General features: G+C 33.0%; 1 protein-coding gene across 1 annotated transcript; it reads left to right on the top strand.

Annotated features, from left to right (window-relative positions):
- Positions 1 to 391: 391 nt before the first annotated feature.
- Positions 392 to 20,808, top strand: LOC104117191 (phospholipid hydroperoxide glutathione peroxidase, chloroplastic-like). Its single transcript, XM_009628200.4, has 6 exons — positions 392 to 753; positions 1,887 to 1,960; positions 2,686 to 2,759; positions 15,887 to 15,996; positions 19,476 to 19,751; positions 20,608 to 20,808. The coding sequence occupies exons 1-6, from the start codon at positions 454 to 456 to the stop codon at positions 20,632 to 20,634; spliced, it is 861 nt and encodes a 286-aa protein (XP_009626495.1). The 5' UTR covers positions 392 to 453; the 3' UTR covers positions 20,635 to 20,808.
- The last annotated feature ends 429 nt before the right edge of the window (positions 20,809 to 21,237 follow it).

Genomic DNA, 21,237 nt, shown 5'->3' with positions numbered 1-21,237 from the left:
CTTGGGCATCCTACGTATTCATGTAACTTTACTTTTTTAAAACGGTAGTGTCCAAACCAGCTCTCCTACAACTCGAATATTTAATCGAGTATATATTATCTCTCGTCAACATCAGAGGCAAACCAGAATTATAAACTTATGGGTTCAGTATTCTAATTCTTTCAAGTTACTGGATTCTAAATTAATAATTTGTGCATAATTAAATAATTTTTTAAGATAAATACGAGATTTGGACGAAAGTTATCGGATTCAACCGAACCCGTATCCGAAGGGCTAGCTAGCTCCGCTCCTAGTCGACATAAGTACCGGATAACGTTGTCCACGAAGGCTTTAGCACCCTACCTATTCATGCATATATATAACATTGTTGAAATCCATATATCTAGAGATCTAGAAACCCCTTTCTTCCCCTCCCTTCATCCAACCAAAACCCCTCTCAAAAACAAAATAAAAATGGCTTCTATGGTTTTTGCATCAACACCTTTGAGTGCTAAATCATTTGTCAAACTAAGAACAAACTCAAAATACTCTCCTTCTTCATGTTTTGTTCCTTCACCCTTTAGGGATTCTTATTTACATTTATCATACAAGATTTCTCATGTTAAGTCTTCCAAATCTTCATTTATTCAGGGTGATGGTTTCTCTAATTTTTCATTACCAAAATTTTCAAGAGTTGCTAATTCAGTTTCTCCATCTTTGAATACTATTAAAGCTGGAGAAAAAACTGTATATCGTTTCGAAGCGTACGATATTGTAAGAACTTGAATTTCTTTCATTTATGTTAATGAATTTGAATTTATAATATATAATTCATGTTCTTTCTCATTTGTTCTTCTTATATGTCTTCTGTTTCAACCTAAACTAAATTAATGTTATACAATACACCTCATTTAACATTATTCTCTTTATCCTATATTAGATAGTATTTTATTTTCCAGGTCTAATATTTTCTATATATATATATATATTGCGATATTTGTTAGTTGGCTTATGTTCAATCTTGTTAGCATATTTACTTTAGGTCCTACGTTTTCTAAGAATTCTCCATCCGAATTTCTTTTATGCAACAGTCTTTCAATAATGTTGTCTTGAAATAATTTTAGATGGAGAAACATGGTAGTGATATATAGCCGAACACAGCTTATTTAGAACCAAGGAGCAATTGTTGTTGTTGTTGTAATATTTTCTGTTTTACTTTCTTTGCTTTCTCTCTTCTTCTTTTTTTTTTTTTTGGTTTCTAATACACTAGGTATCTCTTCATTCTCTTAAATCCTTTTGTTATTTCAAATAAATTCAAGATTTGCATTTCTTCTAACAACTTGTTTGGATGGTTGTTACCAGTTGTATTGTATCGTATTGTTACTTTAAATATAATATTTATTTTGATTGTTACTTAAATTTTATTGCATCGTATCGTTAAATCCGTCGTTACGTAACAATGAAAAGTGTCACTTTATAGAACGACCGATTGGGTATGGTCGCGTCGTTACCTTATTTTTTTCTCATCTTGCCCTTCCTTATTATTAAACAGTCATATTATATCTTTTACCCTATATTTTCATATAATAATTCTACCTTGTACCTTACATTTTTTTCTTTATAATATTGCAAGTTTATTCTGCATATTGTTGGTGCATGACATCATGAAACGACGGCAAACAATACAATCTATTCAAACGTTGTATACATCAAAATGATACAATACAATATTATACGATACATTATGAAAGTATACATAACAAACATCCAAACAAACTGTACATTTTGAGCCAAAATAGTTGAAATTATTTCAGAATTATATTTATATTGTAATAATCTAACAAATATCCTCTCCCTTTAGTACCTTTTGGGTAAACAAGTGATTTATTGTTTGTAATCTTTTACAGAGAGAAAACAAATATATCTCCCTCCGCAAATACAGTGGGAAGGTTCTGCTAATTGTTAATATTCCAGAGCAAGGGTATATCTTCTTCTTCTCTATTCTTTTTGTAAATCCCCTTTGACCATAAAATAATTGACCACTGCAAAAGATTTTATATTTTCTCAGATTTTTGTCTATTTCACTAGCTTTCATTGGCCTTTAAAATAAAAAAAATAACAAAAAAGAAATTCTCTAAAATGGTGTTTGGGATTACAAATCACAAAAGTCACTAAACTAATTTTTCAGTAACCAATAAGGCACTCAACTTTGCCCAATTAACATATAGGATATTCTCCTTTGTTTTTTGTGATTTTTTGTGAAACTTAGGTAAAGTTGAGTGATTTCTTTTTTGTTACAAAAAATTATTAAGTGACTTTGGTGCAAAAAAAATAAAAAATGAGTGACCGTTCACGAAATTAACCCTTTTTGAACCATAATGGATATCACTCTAGTTTTTATCATAGTCCCGGAAATTAAATAACCGATCTTCAATTCTCTATATAAATAGGAAGTAAAATAGTGTATATATATGTTCTCTCATTACTTATTTTATGCGTAGCAAGACAGATCTAGAATTTAAAGTTTATGGTTTAGACAGTGACCTTAAGTTAATATTATAATAATAACTAGGTTCACAATCAAATATATATATATATATATATATATATATATATATATATATATATATTCATATTCATGCATTCATGTGTTATGTTCACATTATTCCTAATTTTTAGCTGAAATTTTGTATATACTGATTTCAGTTCTGATGAGACAAAGTCGGAAATCAAGCTTCTCAATGAACTGCATAACAGGTACAAAGACGGAAAACCTAAAGGTTAGTCGTCTATTTTATTTTAATTTACAAACTTATATTCTTTGTCAAATTTGTATTTTTCGCAATTACTTACAAATTAACTAATCGACCCTTTAAAATGTTATTGTTACTATTACTTTTATCCTTACTTCGTATCTTCCTCTTCTATATATAAAAATAAAATAAAGCTTTGGAAATAATGGAAAGATTCAATAATATTTGGATTGCTTCCTTCATAGTTTTGGTATATGCTCTTCATATTTCCATTGGTTTTTCTTCCTTTCATAGAGGTTACTCAATTCATATGACCTTTTTATTGTCATCGTTAAACTTGAACCTAACACCTCCGTCTTAAAAAGAACATAATATAAAGTACGAGAGTTAATTAACACATAATATCTGTGTTGGTTCAGAAATAATTTTACTATTTTAAAGGTATTTTAAATCAATGATTAATTATATAAATATCATAAAAGATATGCACATAGGAGTTTCGCAAGTTTGAAAACGACGATAGGAGATATAGAAGAGTTACACCAGGGATCTGCATTGAGTATTTATACTTGTTTACCTTAGTTATGGATGAGTCAATCAATAGTACATATATAATGATGTCTCATGGTGTATATATACAGAGGCGGATCCAGGATTTAAATTCTATGGGTTCAATTTTTAAGATGTTTAACATTAAACCCATTATATATTTAAAGTTATGAGTTCAAATCTATTATTTTTGTAATTTTAATAAATTTTTACACATAAATTTCTACTCCGCGTCAAAAGTTATGGGTTCAATTGAACCCGTAACTCTCACACTGGATCCGCCTCTGTATATATGCTTATTTGAGATTATATGGTGTCAATTAATGAAACTAGTGAGGGTGTCATCCAAAAACTTAAAATTAATAAAAACACTCTAGAAAATAAGAAGTATTAGTATAAGTAGAAATAAGACAGAATATATGCATGTAAATTTAGCTCGACAAAGAAAAGTAAAATCGATGTGAGATTAGATGGAATCATAAAGCCTAAACATAGACGCTAAAGCAACGCTACCTAGGAAAATGAATATTAGGCTTCATATCCTCACATATCCAAAAATATAGATGTTACGATGGATGTGTCCTAAAAGTTTAGATAAGGTCATAATGATCACATTCGGAAAAAGGTTCATAGAGCACAAATAAAAAATAAAATAAAATAAGGTCGCTTAAGATTAATTTGGTCATATTTTGCTTCCAAATGTACCAGTACATAGGTCATGTGAAATCCTGATGATTGAATGTGTTAAAAGGAATGAGGTAGATCTAAATCAGAGGGAGTAAAGTTGTCTTAAGACCTGCAATCTTTCGAAATCCATATAGACCAGCAATAAATTGAACACAATTAGTGGTGAAAAAATGAATTAAAAAAATAGTTATCTATCTATATTATTCGTTAAAAATGGGTAGAATAATAAACTTTTAAAAACGAATCAAATATGGATAAGATTCATATTATCCACTTAAAAATGGATAGTCAATAGATAACCAATGATTTAACTTTTACATTTGGAAAGGCATAAATTGGGGATTCATGAAGTATGGGAGACTGAGAATGCTTCCAAATTCAAATTCAAGAAGCTATAATATGGATATCTATATTGTCCGCCGATTAATCCATTTTCTATCCATATATATTAAAGAGTCCAGCCGAATATTTTATCTGTTTTTACATTATCCGTTTTTGACCCATCCATATATCTCACCCGACCCGCCCGTTTGCCATTCCTAAACACAATTAATGAAAGCAAAATTTTTTATGTGTAGGCGGTCTGATAAAAATTACTCACATTTGATATTTACACCAAATCAATAAATATATGATATGTGTTTGCACATAGACTATTAGACCAGTTAACTATGATAAGTTCATAATGTTTAGTTTAATTCGGGTGCAGATAAGTATTTAATGATACCAACTAATTAGGATTAAGATTTAATCACGACGGTATATTTATATTAAGTTCAGTAATTATCATAAATCTTTTTAGTTTTCTCAGGATTTTTATTTTAGAAAGGAACCTTTAATATAAAAGAATAACTCAAGTTATTAAGTATTGGAATGATAAGTATGGACGTCATCATATCGATCCGTAAGGCTCTACTAGACACTTTTTCATGACTTGTAGAACCTATGAACCTAGAGCTCTGATACCACCTTGTCACGACCCAAAATCCAACTAGTCGTGATGGCACATAACCCAACCCACTAGGTAAGTCAACTTTTAATTATCCAATTTCAATAACAATTATTAAAGCAATTTAAGTAAATAATTATCTTAACCTTATATATTCCCCAACAATTGGTAGTACAAATTATGAGCTTCTAAGAATAGAGTATACAAAGTGGAAATAAAATAATTACATAGTCTGTTTGAATAATACATAAACAGAGCTTTTATAAATCTAAGGCTACCATAAACAAGAGGTAGTTACAACAGGAACGCTGGTACATCTTCAAATCCCGCAACCATCGAGCACATCAACAACAACAGCCAACATCTGCACGCAATGTGAAGAAGTGTAGTATCAGTACAACCAACCCCATGTACTGAGTAAATAACAAACCTAGCCTTAGGTTGAAAGAAGTGACGAGCTTCTACCAAGGTCGGGTCCAAAACTACTAGTCCATAACAGTCCATAAAAACATAAAGCAAATAATACCAGAAGTAACTCACAGATAAAATGCTCAGCTAAATCATGATTTCAAAAATAATAGTTCTTCCTTTCAAGTGCATCAGTGAAAAACCCAAATCGTTTACCGAAATTTCCAAAAATATGAATAAGTTTGAAAGCAATAATTTCCCAAAATTCTTTCAATAATAAATGATATGTTTCATTTTCTTTCCAGATAACCCGTGTAAAACAAATGCATCACTATGCCCATCTGTCAACATGTGTGAGAAATCATCAATAATGTGATACCGTACAACAAGAGAAAAATACATCTTTATGCATATATGTCATGTGTACATGTCAATGCAATGTATCTCAGAGATTGTACTCATGTACTCACACTCTCAGAATACTCAATCTCACTGTCTCGCATTCTCTCTCACTATGCTCAGCACACTCAATCACTCAGCGCTATATAATACCTGTTACGGCGTGCAGTCCGATCCCTGTTTATAGTCGACTGCGCTTACTGGGGGTGTGTACAGCCTCATGAGGGGCTCCTATAGCCCAAGTGCTATAAGCACGGACAACTCACGTGCTGCACGGACAACTCACATGCTATAATATCTTATCTGGATCCGCACGGTCAACTCACGTGCTAAAATAATATCTGGATCTGCACGGTCAACTCACGTGCAATAGTATAATATATGTATCCGCACGGCCAACTCACGTATTGCACGGCCAACTCACGTGAATTAGTATAATATATATATATATATATATATATATATATATATATATATATATATATATATATAAAGCCAATACGGCCTGCTGCGGGCGGGCAACCCCGATCCACATAATAATCCTCACAATCAGGCCCTCGATCTCTTTCAGTCATCAATCTCTCTAGTCTCTCTCTCATGGGCTTACAATATCATGAAAATAGCCCAAAAATAATGATATGATGTATCAATAAATAATAATAGAGACTGAGATATGATATATAATGACATGAATATGACTGAGTATAATTTTTAATTTAAAAAAAATAATTCACAGCAATATGACCTCTGTGGGTCCCAATAATACTGGCACATAGCCTCAGCATGATTTTTAATATACATTTTAACTCAATTTCTTTAACACATAAAATCGCATGGAAAATGCCAAGATTATTTAACTACAAAATTCCACAGAAAGAATTATGTCACAATTTCTATAGTGCACGCCCACACGCCCGCCACCTAGCACGTGCGTCACCTCCCAACAATTCACATAATACATATATTCAGGGTTCATACCCTCAGCTCCAAGATTAGAAGAGTTACTTACCTCGAACAAACCAAATCCAATGTCGAGCAAGCTAAGCAATGCTCTAGAAATTTCATTATGCGCGTATAACTTCCAAACGGCGCGAATCTAGTCACAATTAATTTGATTCAGCTCACTAAAATTATAAGAATTAATTCCATATCAAAATACTAATATTTATTAAAAATCAGAAATTACGCCCCAAAAATCATCCGTGGGGCCCACGTCTCGGAATCCGATAAAACTCATAAAATTCGAACCCTCATTCAACTACGAGTCCAACCATACCAAAATTACTCAAATCCGACCACAACTCGGCCTTCAAATTCTCAATTAAAGTCTATGAATTTTTCTACTATTTTCAACTCAAAACACTAATTTGTTGATAAAAACAATAATAGATTCGTATAATTTAACCAAAACCAAGTTAGAATCACTTAACCCCATCCATATGGTGAAAATCGCCTCAAAACTCGCTTCAATTCGAGCTCCATAGCTCTAAATGTGTTAAAATGGCCGAAACCTCAAAATATATCTTTTGTCTAGGCATTTACTCTTCGCGATCGCGGAAAAAATGCTTCGCGATCGCAAAGCACAAAAATTTTCAGCCCAAAATTTGCCTTTCGCGATCGCGAAGAACAAATTCCCAGCACTTTCAGACAGCCTCTAGTGTAATAATCATAACTTTTTGTACAAAACTCTAAATTGCAAATGGTTTAACTTTATGAAAACGAGACACCAAGAGCTATAACTTACATTTGTTGCTTATCTCCCAATTCTTTATATATTGCGAGATATAATCTTCCATAGTCAGCCCTGTGCAACAGAGATTTCCAAACTCTTCCCGAATAGCCTATAGTGTATTTATCATAACTTTTTGTACACAATTCCAAATGATAAATGGTTTATATTTCTGAAACCTAGACACAAAGGGCTACAACTTTCATTTTTGGATCATCTCCAAATTCTATATTGATTACGAGATATAAGCTTCCAAAGTTGGGTTAGTGCAGCAGGAGTTTCCTCTACGCGATCGCGAAAAGTCTTCCGTGATCGCGATTCACAATGCCCAAACAGCAAAATTGCTCTTCGCGATCGCGATCACGATGCATACCTCTGTGGCCAAAAACCAGCAACTAAGAATGGCCTAGAAATGGTCTGAAACCACCCCGAAACTCACCCGAGCCCCTCGGGACCTCAATCAAATATACCAACAGGTCCTAAAACATCATACGAACTTAGTCGAAGCCTCAAATCACATCAAACAACGCTAAAACCACGAATCATGCCCCAATTCAAGCCTAATGAACTTTGAACTTTCAAATTCTATATCTTGTGCCGAAATACATCAAATCAATCCGGAATGACTTCAAATTTTGCACACAAGTCATAAATGACATAACAAAGCTATTCCAATTTTCAGAATTGGATTCCGACCTCGATATCAAAAAGTCAACCCCCCGGTCAAACTTCCCAATAATTCAACTTTCGGCATTTCAAGCCTAATTCCACTACAGACCTCTAAATAATTTTTCGGACACGCTCCTAAGTCCAAAATTACCATACAGAGCTATTGGAATCCTCAGAATTAAATTCCGAGGTCGTTTACACATAAGTCGACATCCAGTCACTATTTTAACTTAAACTTTAAACCTTGGAACTAAGTGTTCCAATTCATTCCAAAACCTCACCGGACCGGAACCAAATGCCCCGGCAAGTGACACAACAACTGTAAAGCCCAATTTGAGCAGTAAATGGGGAAACATGGTTGTAATACTCAAATCGACCAGTTTCTCCCCCACTTAAACATACGTTCGTCCTCGAACGTGCCAAGAGTTATTTCCAAGCCATCAAATCACTGTTCCATCTTACCACACATGTACTCGGGGTGAACCCACGTTACCTTATTCCATATGAGCTTGACAACATAATACAACTGAAATCATTGATTTAACTTTAGCCCATAAACCTTGGAATTTAATTTCTAACCTTTAGAATTTCTTTCAAGACACGAATCTTATATTTACACCATGTATGAGTTTGAACAAGCTGTATCAAGCCATAACCATAACCATTGGTTATAATAAAAGAAACACGCGAAATTTCATGATCACTTACCAGATCAACAAGTCATGGAGCTCTCTCGCCCCAACCAGAACCGTAATCACTTTCTGAGCCGACTTTCAATATTATACTCCCGAATATACCAAAATTAAACCTGATAGTACCCATTCCAGGTCCAATGGCCTTATATTACTAAACATAATTGTTCCACAGACATACCGTACCAATATAACCCAGAGACACAACCCGTACAATCCGTGCACCAATAAGCAACAATTCAAATGTACCCAGTCATGGAAAATGACTCAAATGAGAGAACTACCCCGCCAGATTAACAAGTACCATCACAACGAAACGTTGAAAATTTATCATACACCGTAGAACCATCACCCGATTCTAACACAAGGTTCATATTATATACCCCGAGCCACCCTGCTCCAAATTAATAACGACAGAGAAGCAAATGACAAAAATGCCACACAAAACCTGAAAGGACATAACCATTACGCTATCGCTCATACAATACCCAAATACTCATCACGCTCAAATTCTGCTATAAGGCTTAAATAGAACCGCACTATCTGTGCACATAACCAATGAATCACAATTTCTCGTAGCATAAAGGAGTAACTCACAGATCATTTCAGAACACGAATAAGTTCAACATCAACCGAATGACACGTCCCTCAACAATAGCAGTATGGAGCCAACCATCCCGGCTCGGTGTAGAATACACATCCTAATTGGGCCTATCAATGGACCCCCAAATCACTCTGGTTACTCACAAATAGATAAAAATCCCTCCGAAAATCCATAATGACTGAATCATAATACATTCTATCATCTGGCTAGCTCCGACCACAACTTCACAGTCCACAACCATTAAATAATTTGTTCCTGACAACTCCTAGTCTCCAAATCCATAGAACACACGCACCACCATTTCTGGTCCTATCTCCACCGCCCGAATGTCTAAAACTTTTCTCATACATGATCATCCCACGAGAAATACTTTAAAAGTTCTTCCGTGCCACTTGGCAAAGTTTGAATATCAGCAGTCTATCAACCATGTGAGTACCGCAATACTAATTAAACATCTGTAAGTCAAAATACAATGCGCCTTCTGAAATACGCACCCTTTTCATACAACACCAAGTAGTAATCGTATTCATCTAGTCATTTGGAACTGCCCATGTTGTCTAAGAATTCATGACCATTCTTCCCAAACTTCGTTACCTTCCTTCAAGACTGAACTGCCACCTTGTACATGTAAATCTAACTTTCGCACAACACATAACATCTATCTTGCCATCACGTGAAAAGTACAAGAATCTCATTATCAACTCTGGTCACCAGCAAATTATATATCCTGTTAGTTAGAAATATTTATCTTGCTTCCTTCCAAGAGGAAATCACAATACACAACACGTTTCTCACACTAGTAGAAAATATCCGGTTCAAACCATGGTAGAAACCATCAAGAACAGTTTAAAATCCATTTGCAGATAACCAAGCTATTAGAACTAAATTCCTCTAACTCGACCAAACCACGTAGGTCACAAAACCCAAAGAATATTACCACCAAAATATCTGTAGAGTCTCACCACATCAAAATTACCCATATAAATACCACAACCGAAACACCCACTCTGAGAATACCTTATTTGAGTCTAAGGCCATTTCATTCACCTTCCTGGTACCAAAATATAAAATCCATAATGATAAACAAAAATGCCACAAGTCTCGACACTATCCAACTTAAATCTCAGATTTTATCCATACAAAAGTCCGGAGAAATTCTCAATTGCTATATAAAATTCTCAAACCCACTAGAATATTCTCGGGAGTCACCCACTTTGCTCAAATCTAATTGCACCGCTCATATGGGTCAAAAGACACGTGCTCCATTAGCACAACAACACTCAAAGAAGTAACTCTACTTTAATACCCCCAATCAAATTCATACTCCGTGCGTACTACATATTTTGAAAATAACAACTCACTCATCCCATGATTTTCACATACTCATAAAGTACAATATAACCCATATCCAAGAATTCGTTTACTCAAGTCATTCTCGAACTCCATCTCTGCAAGTCATAACTAATCCACAAGTATTCCTCAGACCAAAACTAAAATTTAATATATAACCATGAAATTAAGCCGTCTGCAGTAGGCTCCCCCACTTGGCTCAAAGCTATAAATTTAAACACTTCATAACTCACAATATCCATACTCTACTACTATCCTAATACTTCCGTCAGTTCAACAAAAAATTCTTCTCAAGCTCATACAACGCCAACCATAAAAATACCCCAAATCATCTGCTAAGTTCGCAATCATTCTCTTGACACTCAAGTCAACTTTCTCAGCCAGATTCAAATTCAAATCTTCACACATACGCCCTGCTGGCGGAAAAGTAACTCTCCACTCACATATAAGGAACACACCTATGTAGATTACTCTATAGAAGATAACCCACCCCCTAGCCTCAAATTGGCATCTTGTTATATCTTTTCGCAGTCACAATTACTATGCAATCACTTAGTCAATTTGAGTTCAAACTCATTACCCAGACATGAGAATTTAATTTTTCCCAAAATTTAACAATATGAAAGATCCTTCAAAACATTCATACTAGAGACTGTACGTCACATTAAAACGAAAATCAAGCACCCAATGGCCATTTCTTTACATTTCAAGGAAACACTTCTCTTCACATTCAAATTGTCTTAACACATCCCGCAGTCACATCATACCCATCATACTGCCATTCTACTGCTTATCGAGCCACAAATTCCACTGTAGGGTCATTACCGGACATATGAGTCCAATTGTACAAGTTATAACTAAAGCAGCCGAGCTTAAACTGCGGTCTAACCATGGCCTCAAGTCCTCCAGACTGGCCCATCACCAAAACATAGAATTCACATCTCGTACATCATCCCTGAAATCACAAGCCGGCGATACACAACTGATATTGAGCGCTCATGTGTGCATATGAATACGTGGAAGGAATTCAAAGAGTTATGTCCCAAGATGAATCAATCCCGCACGATAAGAAAAGAAAGATGGGAAGTATATATCTTAAATGCCCTGTAGCCTCTCAAAGATAAGTATGGACGTCATCATACCGATCCGCAAGACTCAACTAGACACTTGCTCATGACTTGCAGAACCTATGAACCTAGAGCTCTGATACCACCTTGTCATGACCCAAAATCCAACTAGTCGTGATGGCACCTAACCCAACCCGCTACGTAAGCCAACTTTCAATTATCCAATTCCAATAACAATTATTAAAGCATTTTAAGTAAATAATTATCTTAACCTTATACATTCCCCAAGAACTGGTAGTACAAATCATGAGTTTCTAAGAATAGAGTATACAAAGCGAAAATGAAATAATTACATAGTCTGTTTGAATAATACATAAATAGAGCTTTTATAAATCTAAGGCTACCATGAATAAGAGGTAGCTACAACAGGAACGCTGGTACATCTTCAAATCCCGCAACTATCGAGCACATCAACAACAACAACCAACATTTGCACGCAATGTGAAGAAGTATTGTATCAGTACAACCGACCCCATGTACTGAGTAAGTAACAAACCTAGCCTTAGGTTGAAAGTAGTGACGAGCTTCTACCAAGGTCGGGTCCAAAACTACTAGTCCACAACAGTCCATAAAAACATAAAGCAAATAATACCAAACGTAACTCAGAGATAAAATGCTCAGCTAAATCATGATTTCAAAAATAATAGTTCTTCCTTTCAAGTGCATCAGTGAAAAACCCAAATAGTTTACCGAAATTTCCAAAAATATGAATAAGTTTGAAAGCAATAATTTTTCCAAAATTCTTTCAATAATAAATGATATGTTTCATTTTCTTTCCAGATAACCCGTGTAAAACAAATGCATCACTATGCCCATCTGTCAATATGTGTGAGAAATTATGAATAATGTGATACCGTACAGCATGAGGAAAACACATCTCTATGCATATATGTCATGTGTGCATGTCAATGCAATGTATCTTAGAGATTGTACTCATGTACTCACACTCTCAAAGTACTCAATCTCACTGTCTCGCATTCTCTCTCACTATACTCAACACACTCAATCACTCAACGCTATACAATACCTGCTGCGGCGTGTAGCCCAATCCCTGTTTATAGTCGACTGCGCTCACTGGGGGGTGTGTACAGACTCATGAGGGGCTCCTACAGCCCAAGCGCTATAAGCACGGACAACTCACGTGCTGCACGGACAACTCACGCACTATAATATCATATATGGATCCGCACGGACAACTCACATGCTATAATAATATCTGGATCCGCACGGCCAACTCACATGTTGCACGGCCAACTCACGTGCAATAGTATAATATATGTATCCACACGGCCAACTCACGTGCAATAGTATAATATATGTATCCGCACGGCCAACTCACGTGCTGCACGGTCAACTCATGTGTAATAGTATAATATATATAAAGCCAATATGGCTTGGTGCGGGCGGGCAACCCCGATCCACCTAATAATCCTCACAATCAGGCCCTCGGCCTCTTTCAGTCATCAATCTCTCCAGTCTCTCTCTCTCATGGGCTCACAATGTCATGAAGCCCAAAAATGATGATATGATGTATCAATAAACAATAACAGAGACTGAGATATGATATGTAATGACATGAATATGACTGAGTATAATTTTCAATTTAAAATAAATAATTCACAGCAATATGACCTCTGTGGGTCCCAATAGTACTGGCACATAGCCTCAACATGATTTTTAATATGCTTTTCAGCTCAATTTCGTTAACACATAAAACCGCATGGAAAATGCCAAGATTATTTAACTACAAAATTTCACAAAAATAATTATGTCACAATTTCTATAGTGCACGCCCGTCACCTAGCATGTGCGTCACCTCCCAACAATTCACATAATATATATATTCAGGGTTCATACCCTCAGCTCCAAGATTAGAAGAGTTACTTACCTCGAACAAGCCAAATCCAGTGTCGAGCAAGCTAAGCAATGCTCCAGAAATTCCATTATGCGCGTATAACTTCCAAAAGGCTCGAATCTAGTCATAATTAATTTGATTCAGCTCACAAAAATTATAAGAATTAATTTCATATCAAAATACTAATATTTTCCAAAAATCAGAAATTACGCCCTAAAAATCACCCGTGAGGCCCACATCTCGGAATCCGATAAAACTCACAAAATCCGAACCCTCATTCAACCACGAGTCTAACCATACCAAAATTACTCAAATCCGACCACAACTCGGCCTTCAAATCCTCAATTAAAGTCTATGAATTTTTCTACTATTTTCAACCCCAAACACTAATTTGTTGATAAAAACAATAATAGATTCATATAATTTAACCAAAACCAAGTTAGAATCACTTAACCCCATCTATATGGTGAAAATCGCCTCAAAACTCGCTTCAATCCGAGCTCCATAGCTCCAAATGTGTTAAAATGGCCGAAACCTCAAAATATATCTTCTGTCCAGGCATTTACTCTTCGCGATCGCGAAGCACAAAAATTTTAGCCCAAAATTTGCCTTTCGCGATCGCGAAGAACAAATTTCCAGCACTTCCACACAACCTCTAGTATAATGGTCATAACATTTTGTACAAAACTCCAAATTGCAAATGGTTTAATTTTCTTAAAACTAGACATCAAGGGCTATAACTTACATGTGTTGCTCATCTCCCAATTCTTTAGATATTGCGAGATATAATCTTCCAAAAGTAGCCATGTGCAATATTGATTTCCAAACTCTTCCCGGACAGCCTATAGTATATCTACCATAACTTTTTCTACACAATTCCAAATGACAAAGGGTTTATATTTCTGAAAACTAGATACAAAGGGCTACACTTTCATTTTTGTATCATCTCCAAATTCCTTATAGATTACGAGATATAAGCTTCCAAAGTCGGGTCAGTGCAGCAGGGGTTTCCTCTACGCGATCGCGAAAAGGCTTCCGCGATCGCGATTCACAGTGCCCAAACAAAAAAATTGCTCTTCGCGATCGCGACCATTTGTCCGCGATCGCGATGCATACCTCTGTGGCAAAAAACCAGCGACTAAGAATGGCCTAGAAAATGGTCTGAAACCACCCCGAAACTCACCCGAGCCCCTCGAGACCTCAACCAAATATACCAACAAGTCCTAAAATATCATACGAACTTAGTCGAAGCCTCGAATCACATCAAACAATGCTAAAACCACGAATCATGCCCCATTTCAAGCCTAATGAACTTTGAACTTTCAAATTCTATATCTTGTGCTGAAATACATCAAATCAATCCAAAATGACTTCAAATTTTGCACACAAGTCATAAATGATATAACGAAGCTATTCCAATTTCCAGAATCGGATTCCGACCTCGATATCAAAAAGTCAACCTCCCGGTCAAACTTCCCAAAAATTCACCTTTCGGCATTTCAAGCCTAATTCCACTACGAACCTCCAAATAATTTTTCGGACACGCTCCTAAGTCCAAAATCACCATATGGAGCTATTGGAATCATTAGAATTATATTCTGAGGTCGTTTACACATAAGTCGACATCCGGTCACTATTTTAACTTAAGCTTTAAACCTTGGAACTAAGTGTTCCAATTCATTCCAAAACCTCACCGGACCCGAACCAAATGCCCCGGCAAGTCACACAACAACTGTAAAGCCCAATTTGGGTAGTAAATGGGAAAATGGAGTTGTAATACTCAAAACGATCGGTCGGGTTATTACACATTACCTGCTAGTTGGAGAATGAGACGTGATTATAGTTATTTTATTTGCTTGAATGTATTTGATTTTGATTTTTCAATGACCATACCGTGGAAGTAATTTTTTTTTCAAATGAAAAACCTATTTTTACTTTTTTAAAAATTACTTAAAAGCTCCAAAAAGTTAAAATAACTTTTAATACAAAACATAACTATATTCTACTGCAAGAAAAACCTTTTTAAAATTCAAACATAAACAAATACAGTAGCTATAGCTAATTGAATAAGGTTCGTATTTTCCTAATGAATTTCTGTTTCTATTGGTCTGAAATATGTTTGTCATCCTTTTGTAGGATTTGCGGTTCTAGGGTTTCTCTATGATAATAAAGAAACAGGCACATCAGTATATGGAGGGGGAAAACAAGAAATTCTTAATACTGCTGAATTTCCACTTTTCGACAAGGTAAACTCTACTTTCATCTTCATGAAGTTTTAAATGTGGTTAAATACAAAGGTCTATCTAAAGTTAATTAATTAAGTTATACGCACTGTCAGTGTAAAAGAATTACATTTTTAGGTTATTTTTACATGTTGTAATAAGTAATCTATCTTATTTTCAAGATTACAAATTCTACATGTTATAAAGGCTTACCTATAAATATCCTTTAGTTATACTGACAAAGTATATAACTTAACACAAATTGCTACGTATATGTTTTATGTAGTTTTGAATATTGAAGAATCTTATATATTGCCTCCATTCAAAAAAAATAATGAAGGGTTTGCTTGAATATGTCTTGGTTTTAATTAATTTGTAAGTTTGAACTCTTGTAATCATATAGTACTTCATATTTGAGGGTAATATAGTTTTAAAAATAGTTTAAATATAATATATTTCTTAAATAAAGATTAAAAATATGTTTTGACTAATTAAAAGTTAGATGTATTTAGTCATACTAGTCTTAAGGTACGCGCTTTGTGCGTGTACCTTATCTCTATGAATATAATTTTTTTTAAAGTTATGTAATTATTATATTAAAAATTTGTGTTTGTTTTATAATACAAAAAAAAAAGTTTGAGAATGATGATTGTTGATCATATTTAACTTATCTAATATAAAGGAAGAAACTCTATCCTCAATCATCTCAGTCAATATATACAATTTAAAATTTATTCTAATATTATAATTTTATTATTTCAATTTCACAAGTTATCATGCTTTCTTTTTTATTAAAATTTACTGAGTGCAAAAATGTACATTAGAAAGTCCTTTTTCATCTGAAATGACCTTCGAATGAGCGATGATTGGCTGTCGAAATTTTTTGCGGCCACTATTTTTTCAACGAATTATTTCTTGTTGTATTAGGGGGTTTCCGACATATATGATCGTCAGGATTCTGCATAATTTCAATAGTGTGTATTTTAATAAATTTGAAAATAATTCAAATTAACTTCACTAACAAAATAGAAAATTGAAGGGCCAGAATATTAAGTTATTGAAGGGATCTCATTCCCAACACTAGCAAATATGAGGTCTTCAACTCTAGGAAAAAATGGAAGAACCTTTTTCAGTTTGAAAAAAGTCAAAAGAGACAACATTGTTGATTATTTATAGAAATTTAATTATGCAAAAGTTCATACATATATGTTTGTTTAGAAAGAAGGTTTATTTCCAAGCGGGAGGATCCATGCAGAATATACATAAAAAGTAGAAAATTTTACGAGGAAGTCTCAAAAGAATCTCAGAGATAAAAGTGCTCAATATAATGTTGTTATTATTAATTTTTAACAAATCAATTTAATTTGACCATATCCATTAAACATTAGTTTCAATCTTGTTTCCCTATCTATATAAAGATTCCTAACCCTAAAAGGAATTAAAAATTCTCTTTTAGTTTTTGGATGCCTTGTTATTGTTTATCGTGTTGCCTTTACTAATGTTGAGTTAATATTTTCTTCGCCAATGTTGTTCTTATGGAAACAAAATTTATGCACTATAAGAATTTTATCAACTTGAAAAATAATTTAATTTGAAAAAGAATCGAATTGAATTCTTTTGCTTTTAGTTAATCTAAAAATACTTAACTATTTGTTCTTAACATTGAATAAATTAATTTATTTTTTGCCAAATTCTTAGTATTAGGTCATCCAAAATTTTAAATATTTAACTGCAATTATAGTTACTCAATAAAAATTCTATTTTCAAAGGATAAGAAAATCCATCTGACATTTTGCTTTAGATCTTTGTGTTTGTAGAAGCCATTTACTTGTGTCAGCCACTTCTCTCTATCTCTCTTTTAATTTTTTAATAAAATCAACATTGTTTAACTTTGGCATTACGTTAGTTATTTTTTCTTTTTTTGGAACAAAATTTTCATATTCGTTATTCTCTTTCTTGGGTTCGGGAGGGATACATATGTAAAGACCTTGAGGTTTAAATTTTTCATAATCACTGTGAAATAAGAGACGAAGAGAAAATCAATTGATTGCTATATAGATGGCGCAAGTTGTTAAGTATTTTAGAAAGATTTTAAAGTCAAAAATATTAGGCTAAGGATTTATATAAAATGAAATCTTGATTTTGAGTTTCTAAATATTAGGAGTTTTACATATTTCAAAAAAAAAAAAAATTAATGATCAAATTAAATGTCCTAAATATTAGAATTTTAAATTCCTAATTATTAGGAACATAACTCAATTCACTACTTTGTCTAATATGAAATCTTTAAATGGTAAATAAAGGTATTTATGCCTTTTAATATAATATAGATATAAATATAAATATAGATAGATAGAAAATTAAAAGAACAAGTTCATGAAAAATAAAACATCAGGATACTAACCTTTTTTTTTACACTCTTCAATAGGGATATTAAAGAATGTCCGAACTATTATCTTATTCTTTTCCCCCCACTTTTTAACCTACTAAAATTTTGACCTCTTTAATAGGGTTATCAAATGATGAATTTTCTACATACTGATTTTAAAATCTTACTGATGGACTTTAAAATCTTTCTACTTAATGATTTTTTTATTTCTTGAAGTCAAAATGTTCGTAGTTAATATCCTACTAACCGATGTTCTTATTTTTTTTCTTTTTTAAGTACGAACATTTTGACCTCTTTAATAGGATATTAATTAATGAGTGTCTTATTTATGATCTTATTTTTTTTTCCCTTTTTAACCTACGAATTGGTTTGCCTTTTTGTTAGAGTATTAGGGATACTAATTAAAGGAGTTTCCTACTTCTTGTCCTCTTCTTAATTACTACTAATTCCTTTTCCTACGGTAATTTTGTTTTTCTAAAAAATATTTTATTTGTATTTACAATTTTATCCAATATAAAGTGCATTTAAAGAGGGTAAAAAAGACGAACGACATTTTGCTAAGGGTTTTCGTGCTTTTAATATAATATAGATAGATAGATATAGATATATGATACCAAAATAAAAATTTATGAATAACCAAGGGACCAAAAGTGTTATCATCTGTAATTTGTAAGTTTGGATCTGTGGTGAAGTATAATATAGGGATAATAGCACTTTTACTCCCTTGGTTATAATTTCATTTTGGTCTTTGTGATAGATGATTTAATACATTTGACCTTCGATTAGTTAAAATGTGTGCTTTTGGTCCATTTTACATTGAAAATTTGTAATATTTAGATTACTTTTAGGACTATATTACCTTCCAATTATTAAATATGAATTAGCAATACAAATTTGCAATGAATTGGTTTCAAATTTACTAATTCGTTAATCTTGTGAAGATTCACAAGCAGACGAATCAATAGTGCACAATTCAATTAATTAAAGCTTAGACATGCTTAATTAACTAGATGTCACAAAGGACCAAAAATGATACTTTATCTATATTACTGGGACTAAAAGTGAAATTTTTGTTTGTCTGAACACTGATGTGATGTTGTACTTAAATTAACAGGTTAAATTGAATGAAAAACATGAACATTGGTATGGCACTGACGAAAATAAAAGAGATGAAGATCTTTATTATTTTCTCAAAAAAGAAACAAAAGGAGGAGATATTACAGAGGAATTCGTTAAAATTTTAGTAGATTGGACTGGAGTTCCTGCAAAACAACGCTACGATCCCTTCCCAATATCAGATGATGAAACTAAAAAATCGGAAGTTGTGAAATCGGGCGAGAACCCGGGTGCTACCGCTGGACCACGAGAAGATCCCCGCTTTGTTCTTGAGGTAATTATTTATTCCGTTTAAAAAAGAATGAATGAGTTCAAAATACGAAAATTAATTTTTTTTTAACTTTTGATCTCGAGAATACGGATATTAATTTCTTAAACATTTTAACATGAAATTTAGATAATTAAAAATTATATAAATAGTACTAGTATAAAAAATTATACTCCATTTTTTGAAATTAAAAAACATTAAGATCTAGATAAATTATTTATTTTTTATATTAATTCAAATATTAATAATGTTAACATTTTTTTTGGTTTCTCACTCAGTATCTCGTACCCACTTTGGGCCGGGGTATATAGGGATAAGGTCCATTAAAAGAGAAGTGTTGTATATATATAAAATAATGATTATAATATAAAACTGAATTACCACAAGTTTGAATCTCATTAGGGAATTGGGTTTCACCTTCTCCTACTAATTATGTGAAAAATAAAATTTAAAAATGATAAATTGATAATTAATTGTCAAGAACCAAATAGAAAAATATAAAAAATTCTAACAAAGATTATCTAGATCAAAATCACGTAAAATTATATATCAAAAGTTTTATCAAACACTATCGGGTTTGCTAATATTTTTACCAATATTTAATAAGTACGGAGTTTTTTTTTTCAAAAAATATTTTTATTATCCAACCAAACACCGAAAAATATTTTCTCAAAAAATACTTCCGGATAATAAATCATTTTCCTGAAAAATGACTTTCGTCCTGCCAAAACACACCCTTCAAAGTTTATACTATCATTTTTTTCCCCTTTGATTGCTTTCACCTTAGTCTTAATTTTTTTTTGTTAAATTTCATTTATTTTTATATCTTAAAGTTTACTCTTATCTTTTCACCTATTTCCAGAATGCCATTGCTAGATTAGTTCGCTGAGAGTACATGGAACGGCTATATATCAGCAAGGTTGATATATCATTACCTTTATTGGTAGGAAAATATGTGTTTAATTAAACAATTTGCAACAAAGTTAATGATGTATTGCTCATATTGTGTAAATGTACTTGATATACAAATTATGAATAAATAATGTTGGTGACTCTTTATGTATTTTTCTTCCTTAGTTTTACCTTAGCTTCAAAACTATAAAAATGGGGTGAAAACTACAGTATAATAATTGGTAAGTTCGAAGTGAGAACCTTTAATTTTTATTGTAATTACTTTATTCAAAAACTCAGTATTCTCTAATCACCTAACTCCCCTCCAGGGCTAATCATATTATTTAAAGATGTAATTATTTAAAGTTTATAACTGAATTTTAAATACATATGAATTGCATCTGTAAAAGTGAAGCAGCACAATGACACTCCAATTTAAGATCTTAGTCTTCATTGACTTATTCATACGAATTAAACTGATTATTGATCGGCCAATCATCACTACCTCGATTCCAAATTAGTTATTAGTGTTAATTATGTGAATTATCCAAAATCACTACGCTAGATGATAAATCCACTCGTATAAGTGGGCATGTTCCTT

The sequence above is a fragment of the Nicotiana tomentosiformis genome, chromosome 12 (genome assembly GCF_000390325.3).
Source record: "Nicotiana tomentosiformis chromosome 12, ASM39032v3, whole genome shotgun sequence".
NCBI lineage: Eukaryota > Viridiplantae > Streptophyta > Magnoliopsida > Solanales > Solanaceae > Nicotiana > Nicotiana tomentosiformis.
This window is presented reverse-complemented; position numbering and strand designations above follow the sequence as displayed.

What these genes read in the sequence shown, in the direction of transcription:
- LOC104117191 (XM_009628200.4), top strand. Translation starts at nt 454, where the DNA reads ATGGCTTCTATGGTTTTTGCATCAACACCTTTGAGTGCTAAATCATTT. An exon ending in AATTTCCACTTTTCGACAAG is followed by an intron (nt 15,997 to 19,475) that starts GTAAACTCTACT and finishes TTAAATTAACAG; the next exon opens with GTTAAATTGAATGAAAAACA. An exon ending in ATCCCCGCTTTGTTCTTGAG is followed by an intron (nt 19,752 to 20,607) that starts GTAATTATTTAT and finishes ACCTATTTCCAG; the next exon opens with AATGCCATTGCTAGATTAGT.